General features: G+C 34.1%; 1 protein-coding gene across 1 annotated transcript in view; it reads right to left on the bottom strand.

Moving 5' to 3' along the window:
- Positions 1-14,022, bottom strand: part of LOC142349794 (uncharacterized) — a 54,972-nt gene that overhangs the window by 22,061 nt on the left and 18,889 nt on the right. Inside the window, exon 4 of the mRNA XM_075401566.1 lies at positions 5,637-5,767. Within this exon, the coding sequence (XP_075257681.1) occupies positions 5,637-5,767 (131 nt within the window). The remainder of the gene's footprint in view (positions 1-5,636; positions 5,768-14,022) is intronic.

Genomic DNA, 14,022 nt, shown 5'->3' with positions numbered 1-14,022 from the left:
TTGAATGAGATTGTTGCCCGAGGGAGATCGAATTATTTTTGACCGTTCAGTTTTCCCTACTTTCCTGTTCGAAAGTTGACGCAGAGTTTTTTCAAATTTTTTTAGTTCTTTTTTATTGACTGGAACAACTCCAGAGAGTACGTTCATCACACAGTCACTCAGAAACCAAATGAAGTCGCCGTCTTTAAGTAACTCGGGTTCAATGTTGGAGTTCTTGTTTGTGCTATTTGCCCATTGCTTGAGCATAAGCAAATGTTTCCTTTTCATTCGTAATTGGTGTAACAACGGCTTCCTCCGAAGGAATGTAAAAAATTGAAGGATTAGGGCCAATAATATGTGACGCAAATCGTAAACCCTGATTGGTTTTGGGATCGAGATCAATAATAAAATGTCCAAAGGGCTCCGCAGTTGCTAGTTTGTATGCTTCTTTTATCAGTTGGAGACAATTCAACTGTTTTCCAAGATATTAAATTTGTTGAATGTCACGAAGCGACTTGAATAATATTATGTGTGTTGTATTCAGATCAATGGTTCTGGACCATTTGCTTTGATGGAACAAATTATGCTTGACGTATACAACACGTAATTTGCGATGACGTCCTGAGGTAGCTTTTTTTACAAATTTTTTATCGTTGAAGATTTCTTCACATGAATCGTCATAGATAAGCAGACAATGTGATAGATTTTTTGTTATATCAAAGCCTGAGTATTTTAGAAACTCAATCCCTGGTATAACTTGTTGCATACCTTTGAAAAGTGGTTGGAACTCTTTGTAAAAATAATAAATTTTCTCAAAACGTGGATAAAAGGTCAAACCTTTTAGCATTCGAAACAAGAGTTCTGTTTTACCACAACCAGTTGGTCCTACAATTGACATGAATATCCTGTCATGTGTAAGAATAACTTTGTTCATAGTTTGGGATTACGTAAAATGTAACCAACTAAACTCGATAAGAGAGCAATCCAAATTGATTTCTCTTCACAGCTTTCTGATAATAGAAAGAGCATAGAGAAGCAAAGAATGATCATTAAGACAATGATACTAACTTGAACAAAAAATACTACTTCGGACCTTGGCACTGTTGAATTTGAACAACAACGCCATGGGGGCCTCTCCTTGTTGTTCACATCAAAGACTAAATTACTGATACCGGCGTCAGCCTCGTCTCTTTGGTTCATTGGAGAAAAATAATTAATTGAAAAGTGAATTGGAACAAGGATGATATAAAATGTTAAATTTTTGAATTATTTACTGGGCACTTGTTTCATGTACCAGAACTCAAACAAATTGAAACCTTTAATATGACTTTTATCTCTAGTTTATAACAAACGGTTGATGAGTCATTTTCGTCGAACGATGGTTGATTGAAGACTTTTTCAACTTCGGGGTGCTCCAAGACATATAACCGCAACTCATTCGGCATCTCATTTAGTGATAGCTCACGTTCTGGTGGTGTTTCCTTCAATCTAAATTGAGGAACTTTTTTGTCCGCCCATTGCTTCCAACGTGGGATTCGCTGCTCTTTGGGGTACTGCATAAGCTTCTGATTTGTTTTGTTCATAGCCATAATTGAACTGATTCCGATGTTCTCGAGCTCTCTGTTTATTTTTTACGTACAGTTGGAAGTGATAGAAATTATCTATCACGGGCAGGAAAGCCCTCAAGCTGTCCAGCTCGTCGGGAGAAAAAGTAATTTTTGCAAAATAACGTTTTGCTGCTGCACTATAAAGCGAGTTGTAACGCGGTTGTTGTGCTGTGTTTGGTTTATTGTTGAGATAGTTCGCTCGGTTCTGTTGATCACTTGAAAAATTATTCTGTATTAGTGGAGAGGGATCCTGAACTCTGTTGAATATTACAATCGGCTGATCGTCAAGTGGAGTCAAGCAAGTGAATATCTTCAAGTTGTCTGACAGATAAGTTGTTAAAGTTGCCGTGTCTTCTCTGTGCATCACTTTGTGTCCACTGTGAGAATATTCTTGCTTTACGTTCCGCGCAGTGATTTGATAATTGATCGTTTGTTAAACGAAAGTTTGAATGAAGATAAGAGGAGGGAACTTGTTCTTCTGATATTATCTCTGAGATTCGGGGGCAATTTAGATCTTCCAGATAATAAACAGTTTTTTGTAAAAGCTTACTGAGGAGCTCACACTTTTCAATGCCTTTGGCAAAAAAGATTTTCCGTGTGAATCGGAAACTGAAACTCAGACAGATTGTTTTCAAATCACAGTAAGGTATATCACCTTCGTCCCAATCAAGACCGTGTAGGTTATTGGTCAGCCAAATAACAGTTTGTCTATCGTGTGCGGGTAAATCAGCGAATTTAAGCGGCGGTTTGAAAAATATTGTATCGTTGTAACTGGAACACAAACTGAGTTCTTTTATAATGAATCCAAGTGACTTGAGGTTGAAACCTTCGAGATCGAGGACAATATTATTTGTGGTTTTGCTGCCAAAATTTTCTAACATTCCAATTCACGAAACAATTGTGAATGAAAAATTTTCACTGATAGAATGAATAATATTCCTGTCAGGTGTCCAAAAAGACAATTGTTTACTGGTGAGTAGCGGAAATCGTAAACATATCCAGGGCCTTTGTTTCGGCAATCTTTTATAAATCCAGCGGCGTCATGCAGTGCAGCATGAAGTCGTAGCACTTTGCTCCGTTTCAATAAGGGATCTAGTATTGAATTATCAATTCCAATGAAACCACCATAGGGTCTAAATATTAGTGCTATTTCTCCGTCAACTTCTGGATCTAACAAAGAACAAGCAGCTACGAAATATAATTGTCGATAAGATATGTGTGTAAAATTTATGTTACCTCTCAGTGATAAAACTTTATCATGAATGAGCTTGATGTCTTTTGTTCCTATTGTGTTCATTATTAACTGTTTAATGAACGTGAGCGTTTAGAGTTTTTGTTTATAAATCCTTCAATTCTGATTGGTTGTCAACTTGAATAATAAATCAAGCACTCCGATTGGTCAATTTATTTTGGAAAATTTTGTGACCCTGAACATGTTTGGGCATGATCCGATGACTCTCTACTCAATATATCATTGATGATTTTATACATCTACTAACAGGTTAGTTATTATTTTTTTTGTCCCATTTATGTGTACATTTATGGACATAAGTGATTATGACCATAATTGTACACATAATTACGTGAAAAAAATTATTTCCTTGTACAACTCTGGTTTTTTTATCAATGTGTATATTTATGTATGTATGTGTATGAACGTATGTATGTATGTATATATGTATGCGTGTATGTATGTACGTATAAATGTATGTATGAATATATGTATTTATGTATGTATGTATGTATATATGTATGTAAGTATGCATGCATTGTGGTGTATGTTTGTGGTAATTGTAACTGGTTGATGTTTAGCGGAGTGTTTGGGGTGTGGTGGTCAGATGAATGTTGTTGTTTATCACACCAAACGTGTTTCACAACTTCTCATATTGATTAAAAGTGAAATAGCGTTGAGAATTTTTCGACCCCATTTTCATAACATTTCACATTGATTAAAGCCAAAAAATTGACAAAAATTTTTAGACCCCATTTTGCAAAAGTTTTTACAAGTTATTGTCCCCCTATGAGACCAAAATTTCCATTTTCGAAAAAAGTGTTTCAGACAACTTTTTTCACTCACAAAACATGTTTCACAAGATTTCAAAGCCAAAAAATCAAGGAAAATTTTTTAGGCGCCATTTTTCAAAAAATTTTATAAGTTATTGTCCCCCGATGGGACAAAAAATTCAATTTTCGAAAAAAGTGTTTCAGACAACTTTTTTCACTCACAAAACATGTTTCACAAGATTTCAAAGCCAAAAAATCAAGGAAAATTTTTTTGGCGCCATTTTTCAAAAAATTTTATAAGTTATTGTCCCCCGATGGGACAAAAAATTCAATTTTCGAAAAAAGTGTTTCAGACAACTTTTTTCACTCACAAAACATGTTTCACAAGATTTCAAAGCCAAAAAATCAAGGAAAATTTTTTAGGCGCCATTTTTCAAAAAATTTTATAAGTTATTGTCCCCCGATGGGACAAAAAATTCAATTTTCAAAAAAGTGTTTCAGACAACTTTTTTCACTCACAAAACATGTTTCACAAGATTTCAAAGCCAAAAAATCAAGGAAAACTTTTTAGGCGCCATTTTTCAAAAAATTTTATAAGTTATTGTCCCCCTATGGGACCAAAATTTCATTTTTCGAAAAAAGTGTTTCCGACAACTTTTTTCACTCACAAAACATGTTTCACATTTCACATTGATTAAAGCCAAAAAATCAAGGAAAATTTTTTAGGCCCCATTTTTCAAAAAATTTTACAAGTTATTGTCCCCATATGGGACCAAAATTTCATTTTTCGAAAAAAGTGTTTCCGACATTTTTTTTCACTCACAAAACATGTTTCACAATATTTCACATTGATTAAAGCCAAAAAATCAAGAAAAATTTTTTAGGCGCCATTTTTCAAAAAATTTTATAAGTTATTGTCCCCCGATGGGACAAAAAATTCAATTTTCGAAAAAGGTGTTTCCGACTACTTTTTTTTTACTCACAGAACATGTTTCAAACTAGTTCACATCTTTTAGAGACAAAAACATCAAATTTTTGTGAAATACAATTTTTTTTTCAGAAAAAAATAGGAGCTGATGAGAACCACAACGGGGGGGGGACATTATGTATTAAGATAGGGAATGCAGAAATTGTCCCCTAGGGGGGCACTTAGGGGGACATTTACTGCGAATTTGCGTTAAATGTCCCCCTAAGTGTCCCCCCTAGGGGGACATTATCTGCATTCCCTATCTTAAAACATAATGTCCCCCCCCGGTGTGGTTCTAGTCAGCTTTTTATACTACTGACTGCTCCCCAGCCGTAGGTATTCAAAACTGAACTGCTCCTCAGCTGTAGGTATTTAAAAACGGACAAAAGTTTGGCTAAGTTGTCTGAAAAGTTCGGCTGAGCAGACTATTGTTCGGCTGAGCAGACTCTGCCCAGACTGTAAGAATGATCTGAGCAGATTAAGTTCAGAATAACTTTTTTTTGTATTGCATTTTTACCATAATCAGCGTGAAAAATGACATCAACATCGTACTGTTCAAGCAAGAAATGAAGAATTGAAATCCTCTGATTCAGCGCTTAGTTACTGTTACCATAAATGGCTGCACGCGCAACTGGGTCTGACCATAAATTCTTCGAGCGCACTTGAGTCCGATCATAGTCTGATTAAGGTCTGAGCAATGGTCTGAAATTGAGTCTGGACCATGGTCTGAAGATGGTCTGACCAGACCGCCTTCGGTCTGAAAAGTGTGATCAGAGACCTTCTGTGTCTGGAAATTCTGATCAGGGTTAATTTCCATCTGGAAAGTCTGATCAGAAATTATTTCGGTCTGGAAAGTCTGATCAGACGAAAAATTGGGTCTGCACCTCAACCTGGGTATTAGTTCATGACTTTTAGTGCTATTCCTACAAAATTTCAATGCATTTGTCACCACTTAGCGCAACTCAATTTCAAACTCAGTTAAACTCAATTTTACAATTCTCCATTTGTCACAATTTGCCTCAATTATTTCGTTTCTTTCAGCGGTGAATAGTGGTTAAATATTGACTTGAGTTACTCACGCGTGCGAACACCAATTTCTGTTGAAATATTCTTTCCCATTTGAACAATTTGTTGAAATACTGTTCCGGAGACATTCCAAATCTCTGGCCATACGAGATATAGTTGTCCAATTGATATGAACAGCAGCCATCTAAAGCAAAACTCTTGAAAAGTCTACAAACATTGCTATTGTTTCAGCCAACATGTAATGGCTGGTCCATCAGCAAAACCTGCTGGAAATAATGATCGGATCTATTCTCTTTCCACCCCCCCCCCCCCCAGTGTTTTTTATGACCCCCAGTTACAATTTATTTATATGTTGTTATATAGCAAATATTACTATGTAAGAAAATAGCACGTGCGTCTGGGGGTCATAAAGATTTATGCCCACTAAGCTGGGGGGGGGGGACAGAATAGATCCTAATGATCTTGAGAAAAATATTCGTTTTCCCTAGTCTGATAATATTGCCACACAGAATGAATTGAATATAATAGATATGCGGAAACCATGCAAATATTTTGTTCTCGTTTAAATTTTTTGCTGAAAACAAACACCTCACAGACTGAATACACAATAAAAAGAAATAATCAAATATTTGTTAAGTTATAATTTACCTATGGAAATTGTTTGCAAAAAAGTCCCACACTATTGACAATAAAATAGAGTTTTTGAAATCACAGTTGAATTTTACAAAAATTAGCTTATTACCCAGGTTGAGGTGCCATCCGGAAGTGACCTCTGATCAGACCAAGTCCAACGCACACGGTGTGTTCCCAGACCAAAATTACAGGGTCTGGGATTTGGTTCCAGCGCACAATAGTATGATCAGAGGTCACTTCGGTCTGCGGATGGTATGATCAGAGGTCACTTCGGTCTGGGGATGGTATGATCAGAGGTCACTTCGGTCTGGGGATGGTATGATCAGAGGTCACTTTGGTCTGGGGATGGTATGATCAGAAGTCACTTCAGGATGGGAATGGTCTGATCAGAGGCGGATTCAAGCGCACATTAGTCTGATCAGAGACCATTTCGAGCGGAATTTTTTTTTTGATTTTCTGTTTTTTTTTACAGAGAGATGTCGGCTCTGTCAAGCGGCAACAAAAAGCAGCATTCTGATCACCGACACATCTAGAGTCTGATGTCTTTGATCAGAACCAAAGGGGTCCAACTGATTGCACATGTCAGTCCCCTGACAAGGAAACTTTGTTTAACTGTAGAATACGATGTTTTATTTGGAAAACTGTCTAAATTTATCCATTGAGTTGGAAATATGCACTAATGTATACTAAATAATTTTTTACTCAGCAGTTGGGTTATCTTTTCTTTAGCAATAATACTTTTATAATTGTCTTTTTTTAGATGAATATAATAATGCAAACATCATTTTGTATGAAATGAATATATTATAACAAAATTCGTGCTGTGAGGTGATTTCGAGCGCACAATAGTCTGATCAGGAGTAACTTTTATGCGCACAATAGGCTGATCAGAAGTGATTTTGAGCGCACAATCGTCTGGACAATGGTCTGGGTTTGAACTGGGCCATGGTCGCACAATCATCTGGACAATGGTCTGATTATGGTCTGATCAGAGGTCCTTTCCGTCTGGGAAGGTCTGATCAGAGACAGTTTCGAGCGCACTTAGAGCGCACACGGTGTTTCGAGCGCACTTTAGTCTGATCAGAGGATACTTTGGTCTGGGAGGGTCTGATCAGAGGTAACTTTCGTCTGGCACGGTCTGATCAGGGGTCACTTCCGGATGGCGCCTCAACCTAGGTAAGTTTATTCCAAACGACCTCTGCTGAATTGGTTTAACTCAATTGTACGTCAAAAACAACTGACAAAAACGTGAAGGGGATTAGCAAAAAAATTTATTGTGATGCTCTCTGCTTTAATGTTTTCTCTTTCTGCATTAACTCCATTAATTCATAGATAGTGGATTGATTAATGGGTCAATCTATAAAGAAAAGATAATTTGATTCATTTCGTCAAAACAGTGAAACATATCAGAAGAAAATTTCACAAATGTCCTCAGAAAAGGTAGCAGAGAACCAGGAAGGATTGACATAAATCAATGTTTTTCAGCTAAAGAAATAACCACTAGTCTTTTAAAAATTTGCCTACAAGAGATATAATGCTGTAAAAAAAATGTCATTATTTGGTCTATCTGGACGAGAATTTAGAAGACATCAAGGTTGACAAAACATTTTAGAACATTTGTTTATATTGGATTTTTTTCCTCGTTGTTGCTATCATGAGTGATCACTTGTGTAACCAATATAGGACGAAATAAAGTTTGTAAAATAATTTTTCTGCAAAAATGCAAAGAAATGACACATTCTGGCTCTCCACGCGATTAATTCGACTCCAATTTTGATACAAACTTCCTATACTTTTTGATGAAAAAATTATTGATTACTATGTATTCCTCACATCTAATCCTAGGATGACTAAAGGTGACTATCATGCATTCTCGATAGAAATAGTGAATTCTTCTCTAAACAGATGAAAAAAATATTGAAAAAAACTTTTACTTTTTTAAAACGTTCTGTGCCCCGGTTCTGTTCTGTAATGTTACTTCCTCAATAAATTCATTCGAAATATCAATCAAGCTGGCTTCCTGACAAACCAAGTCCTATTATAGTATCCTATGATTTCCCTCATAATCAACAGGATATTATTAACCTCTGAGCTTGAGCCCCGCTGTTAAAATGCGCCAGTGATTACAGCAAACTGTGTTAAAGCTGTGATTAAAGCCGTGAGGTTTTTTTGTCCAGCAATTTTTGTTGAGATTACTCGGCTACATAACCTCATTAACAAACATTGAGAAAACAATCAATTGGATTAAACTTAACACTACACCAATTTTTCTAAAGAAAATCGTTTGTTACTGAACATTTTTCTTGAAACCCAAGAAAATCCTTTTAAATTAAATTTATTTAGAGAGCATTTCTGGAACAAAATTTCTTCCACAATTGAGCAATCAAATTTTACCCACATTAGAGAAAAAGATAAATATATCTACAGACTGAATACACAATAAAAAGAAATAATCAAATATTTGTTAAGTTATAATTTACCTATGGAAATTGCTTGCAAAAAAGTCCCACACTATTAACAATAAAATAGAGTTTTTGAAATCACAGTTGAATTTTACAAAAATTAGCTTATTTAGTTTATTCCAAACGACCTCTGCTGAATTGGTTTAACTCAATTGTACGTCAAAAACAACTGACAAAAACGTAAAGGGGATTAGCAAAAAAATTTATTGTGATGATCTCTGCTTTAATGTTTTCTCTTTCTGCATTAACTCCATTAATTCATATATAGTGGATTGATTAATGGGTCAATCTATAAAGAAAAGATAATTTGATTCATTTCGTCAAAACAGTGAAACATATCAGAAGAAAATTTCACAAATGTCCTCAGAAAAGGTAGCAGAGAACCAGGAAGGATTGGCATAAATCAATGTTTGTCAGCTAAAGAAATAACCACTAGTCTTTTAAAAATTTGCCTACAAGAGATATAATGCTGTAAAAAAAATGTCATTTTTGGGTCTATCTGGACGAGAATTTAGAAGACATCAAGGTTGACAAAACATTTTAGAACATTTGTTTATATTGGATTTTTTCCCTCGTTGTTGCTATCATGAGTGATCATTTGTGTAACCAATATAGGACGAAATATAGTTTGTACATTAATTTTTCTACAAAAATGCAAAGAAATAACACATTCTGGCTCTCCACGCGATTAATTCGACTCCAATTTTGATACAAACTTCCGATACTTTTTGATGAAAAAATTATTGATTACTATGTATTCCTCACATCTAATCCTAGGTGACTAAAGGTGACTATCATGCATTCTCGATAGAAATAGTGAATTCTTCTCTAAACAGATGAAAAAAATATTGAAAAAAACTTTTACTTTTTTAAAACGTTCTGTGCCCCGGTTCTGTTCTGTAATGTTACTTCCTCAATAAATTCATTCGAAATATCAATCAAGCTGGCTTCCTGACAAACCAAGTCCTATTATAGTATCCTATGATTTCCCTCATAATCAACAGGATATTATTAACCTCTGAGCTTGAGCCCCGCTGTTAAAATGCGCCAGTGATTACAGCAAACTGTGTTAAAGCTGTGATTAAAGCCGTGAGGTTTTTTTGTCCAGCAATTTTTGTTGAGATTACTCGGCTACATAACCTCATTAACAAACATTGAGAAAACAATCAATTGGATTAAACTTAACACTACACCAATTTTTCTAAAGAAAATCGTTTGTTACTGAACATTTTTCTTGAAACCCAAGAAAATCCTTTTAAATTAAATTTATTTAGAGAGCATTTCTGGAACAAAATTTCTTCCACAATTGAGCAATCAAATTTTACCCACATTAGAGAAAAAGATAAATATATCTACGCTTAATAAATCATTCTAAACTAGTTTACCGCGCAATAAGGTTTGTACATTTACACAAAAATCAATCAAGAATTTTCTTATAAACGAGCGCAGAGCAGAGTGCCATAAAAATATTGAAAGCCGAATACTTCGGTATTCTGATTGGTTCATCTAAAAAAATAAAAACTTCACATGTTTAAAGGCAGTTCTTCTGAAAAAAAATTTAAAAAAATAACGAACGTTTATCCGTGGTCGCATATTCCCTGCATTAATGAACGTATGCATAATGCATGTATATGTGCATGTATGTATGCATGTAGTACGTATTTATGTATGTATGTATGTATGTATTTATGTATGTATGTATGTATGTATGTATATAGGTATGTATGTATGTATGTATGTATGTATGTATGTATGTATGTATGTATGTATGTATGTATGTATGTATGTATGTATGTATGTATGTATGTATGTATGTATGTATGTATGTATGTATGTATGTATGTATGTATGTATGTATGTATGTATGTATGTATGTATATATGTATGTATGTATGTATGTATGTATGTATGTATGTATGTATATATGTATGTATGCATGTATGTATGTATGTATGTATGTATGTATGTATGTATGTATGTATGTATGTATGTATGTATGTATGTATGTATGTATGTATGTCTGTATGTATGTATGTATGTATGTATGTATGCATGTATGTATGTATGTATGTATGTATGTATGTATGTATGTATGTATGTATGTATGTATGTATGTATGTATGTATGTATGTATGTATGTATGTATGTATGTATGTATGTATGTATGTATGTATGTATGTATGTATGTATGTATGTATGTATGTATGTATGTATGTATGTATGTATGTATGTATGTATGTATGTATGTATGTATGTATGTATGTATGTATGTATGTATGTATGTATGTATGTATGTATGTATGTATGTATGTATGTATGTATGTATGTATGTATGTATGTATGTATGTATGTATGTATGTATGTATGTATGTATGTATGTATGTATGTATGTATGTATGTATGTATGTATGTATGTATGTATGTATCTATGTATGTATGTATGTATGTATGTATGTATGTATGTATGTATGTATGTATGTATGTATGTATGTAGGTATGTATGTATGTATGTATGTATGTATGTATGTATGTATGTATGTATGTATGTATGTATGTATGTATGTATGTATGTATGTATTTATGTATGTATGTATGTATGTATGTATGTATGTATGTATGTATGTATGTAAGTATATCCGAATGTATGTATGTTTGTATGTATGTGTGTATGTATGGACGTTTGTAAGTATGTATGTATGTATGTATTTATGTATGTATGTATGTATGTATGTATGTATGTATGAAGGTAGGCATTTATGTATGTATTTATGTATGTATATATGCATGTAAGTATAAAAAACAGGCGACCAATCTATCTAAACTATCTAATTTCTCTAATCTATCAATACAATCTAATCCATCTAGTCTATCTATGTAATCTATCTCTCTGATCTATCTATCTAATCTACGTATCTAATCCAGCTAACCTGTCTAATCTATCTAATATATCTAATCTTGTTCTTCATAAACGGCTAGATAGCTATATTTCTAAAAAAAATTCTTGCTACCAAATAAAGTATCCAGAATTTTTCAGCTTCTTTTCCTCAAGACAAATTGTTGCATTTCCGAATACTTTCTCGATAAAAAGTGCAGATCACACAAAATTATTTCATGTTTCATTTTGATCCATTATTGATTAATTAAACATTGAAAATTTTGAAGAGACTTTTTTACAAAAGTATCCCTTCTTAACTTCTTTAAGTTTTTGCTAACAAAGTTTTCCACGGAAGCATTCGACAATTGGTGACTTTACGACATAAGTAGCAAAATGGGGGAATAGGAAACCACGATTTTAAACTCTTCGGAACCTAAAACTTTGATGAAATTTTTTTAAGTCGTCATACATTTATAACTTTATGAAATTTTTTACCAATTAATTGATTCTTGAATTCAATGTCTAATATTGTTCCAAGAAGACAAATAGGTTTAGTCAAACAAAGTCTTTAAGAGCGCTTATGGAGTCCAGGAAAATCATTTAAAATCGTTTTCTGATCACTAAAAACTGTTATTTTGATATTACCTAAATCGACTCACATCAATTAAAAAGAATACAGGGACAAATCTTGGTTATTTTAAGTTCTACCGGAGAGTTTTTTTGTCGCAAAATATCTTTAGATAATTGGTTTTCTAAATGTTCTCAATGCGGGTAGTTATGCAACTAAGTTGATGTTAAAATTTAACCAAAGTTCATGCACCACTTCTTTATTGCCACCCTTCAAGTAGCAAAAATGGAGATGAAAGGATCCAGACCTTAATTCTCCAATGAGAAACTTCCGGGTCGAGGTGTCACCGCCATTCAACGCAAAATTATGTAAGATAAGCGGTGAATGTGGAAAATTTCGTAAGATAAGCGATTAATGAGTCGAATTTACATAAATCAGGCCGTGAATGCGGTGAGAAAAGCCTTTATCGCCTGGTGACGGTGAAATTACATAATTTCACTGCTGAATTTAGCGGTGAAATCATATGAATTAATCGCTTTGAGAAAAAGTGTCCAAATTATGTAAGATAAGCAGTGATTGAGGTGAAATTACAAAAGTTCACTGCTTAATTTTGTGGTAAAATTACAAAAATTCACCTCTTAGAAAAAAATTTCTGATTTACAGCGGTGAAATTACAAACTTTAGCCGTGAATTTTTGTGAGTTCACCGCTTACTGTAGCGTTGAACTTATATAATTTCACCGCATTCAGCGCCTTGTACCGCAAAATTTTGTACAAAATTTGCGGTGAAAAAAAACAACTTTTCTTCGCTCTTCTTACATATTTTTCCGATTTTTCCTCGACCCGGACTGACTGTTAGGACACTTTTTTAAGTATTTATTGGGCGTTAAAAATTTAATTATTAAAACAGTTGCAGCTATTCAAACCTCAGCAGAAAATAAATGTAAGCACAGGCAACGATCATATCAATTCTCTATAGCTTTTCAATGTCTCCGAAATACTGTTCATTATCTCTAGAGAATTTCTTGATAACCTCGCTGTCATAATTTTGGCTCACTTCACAATTAACCGTCTAGTATGCAAGTGGATAATAATTACGTGCTGATTTTAGTCATTTAGTACCTTTTGCTTCGAATAGTGTAGGAGTACGAACGAAGACGTCCTATAAGTTTGTTCACGCTAAGCCAACTGGGGATATATTCAAATGCAGCTTGATCTTCAATGCTTCCAAGGAGACTTCCTCTAAGATTTTTCTCAGAATTTATCCCTGATTTATGTATACTTCCAACAATTACGTGGATAAATTTCGATGAACAAACTCATAATAAAACACATTTGGTTGTTAATAGTTGACAAAAATCCCTAAGGGACGTACACGTTTTGATGCAATAAGTTATCAGTGATGATCCAGACATAAATATACGTTTATATTGCCTGAGTCGAGGAAAATTGGAAAAACATGCGAGGTAAGCGGTGAAAAGTTGTGTTTCTTCACCTCAAATTTCGTAGATAATTTTGCGCTGAAATGCTCTGAATGCAGTGAAATTATGTAAGTTCACTGCAATAGTAAGCGGTGAATTTACAAAATTTTGCAACAATTCACCTCTAAAGTATGTAATTTCACCGCTATATTAGGCGGTGGAATTACATACTTTAGCGGTGAACTGTGGTGAATTTTTATAAGTCCACCGCTTGCCGTAGCGGTGAATTTACATAATTTCACCGCATTCAGCACATTTCAAAGCAAATTTATGTGCAAAAATTGCGGTGAAAAAAATCAATATTTCACCACTTATCTTACATTTTTTCCCGATTTTTCGCGCTGATCTAACAAAAAAATCACTGTTTTCCAGCGTTGGTCTCACAAAAAATCACCCTTCCTAGCTATGTGTCTGTCGAAAA

The sequence above is a fragment of the Convolutriloba macropyga genome, chromosome 11 (genome assembly GCF_964194025.1).
Source record: "Convolutriloba macropyga chromosome 11, txConMacr16.3, whole genome shotgun sequence".
In the NCBI taxonomy this organism is placed as follows: Eukaryota; Metazoa; Xenacoelomorpha; order Acoela; family Convolutidae; genus Convolutriloba; species Convolutriloba macropyga.
Note: the sequence above shows the minus strand (reverse complement) of the source record. Positions and strands in the feature narration are given on the sequence as shown.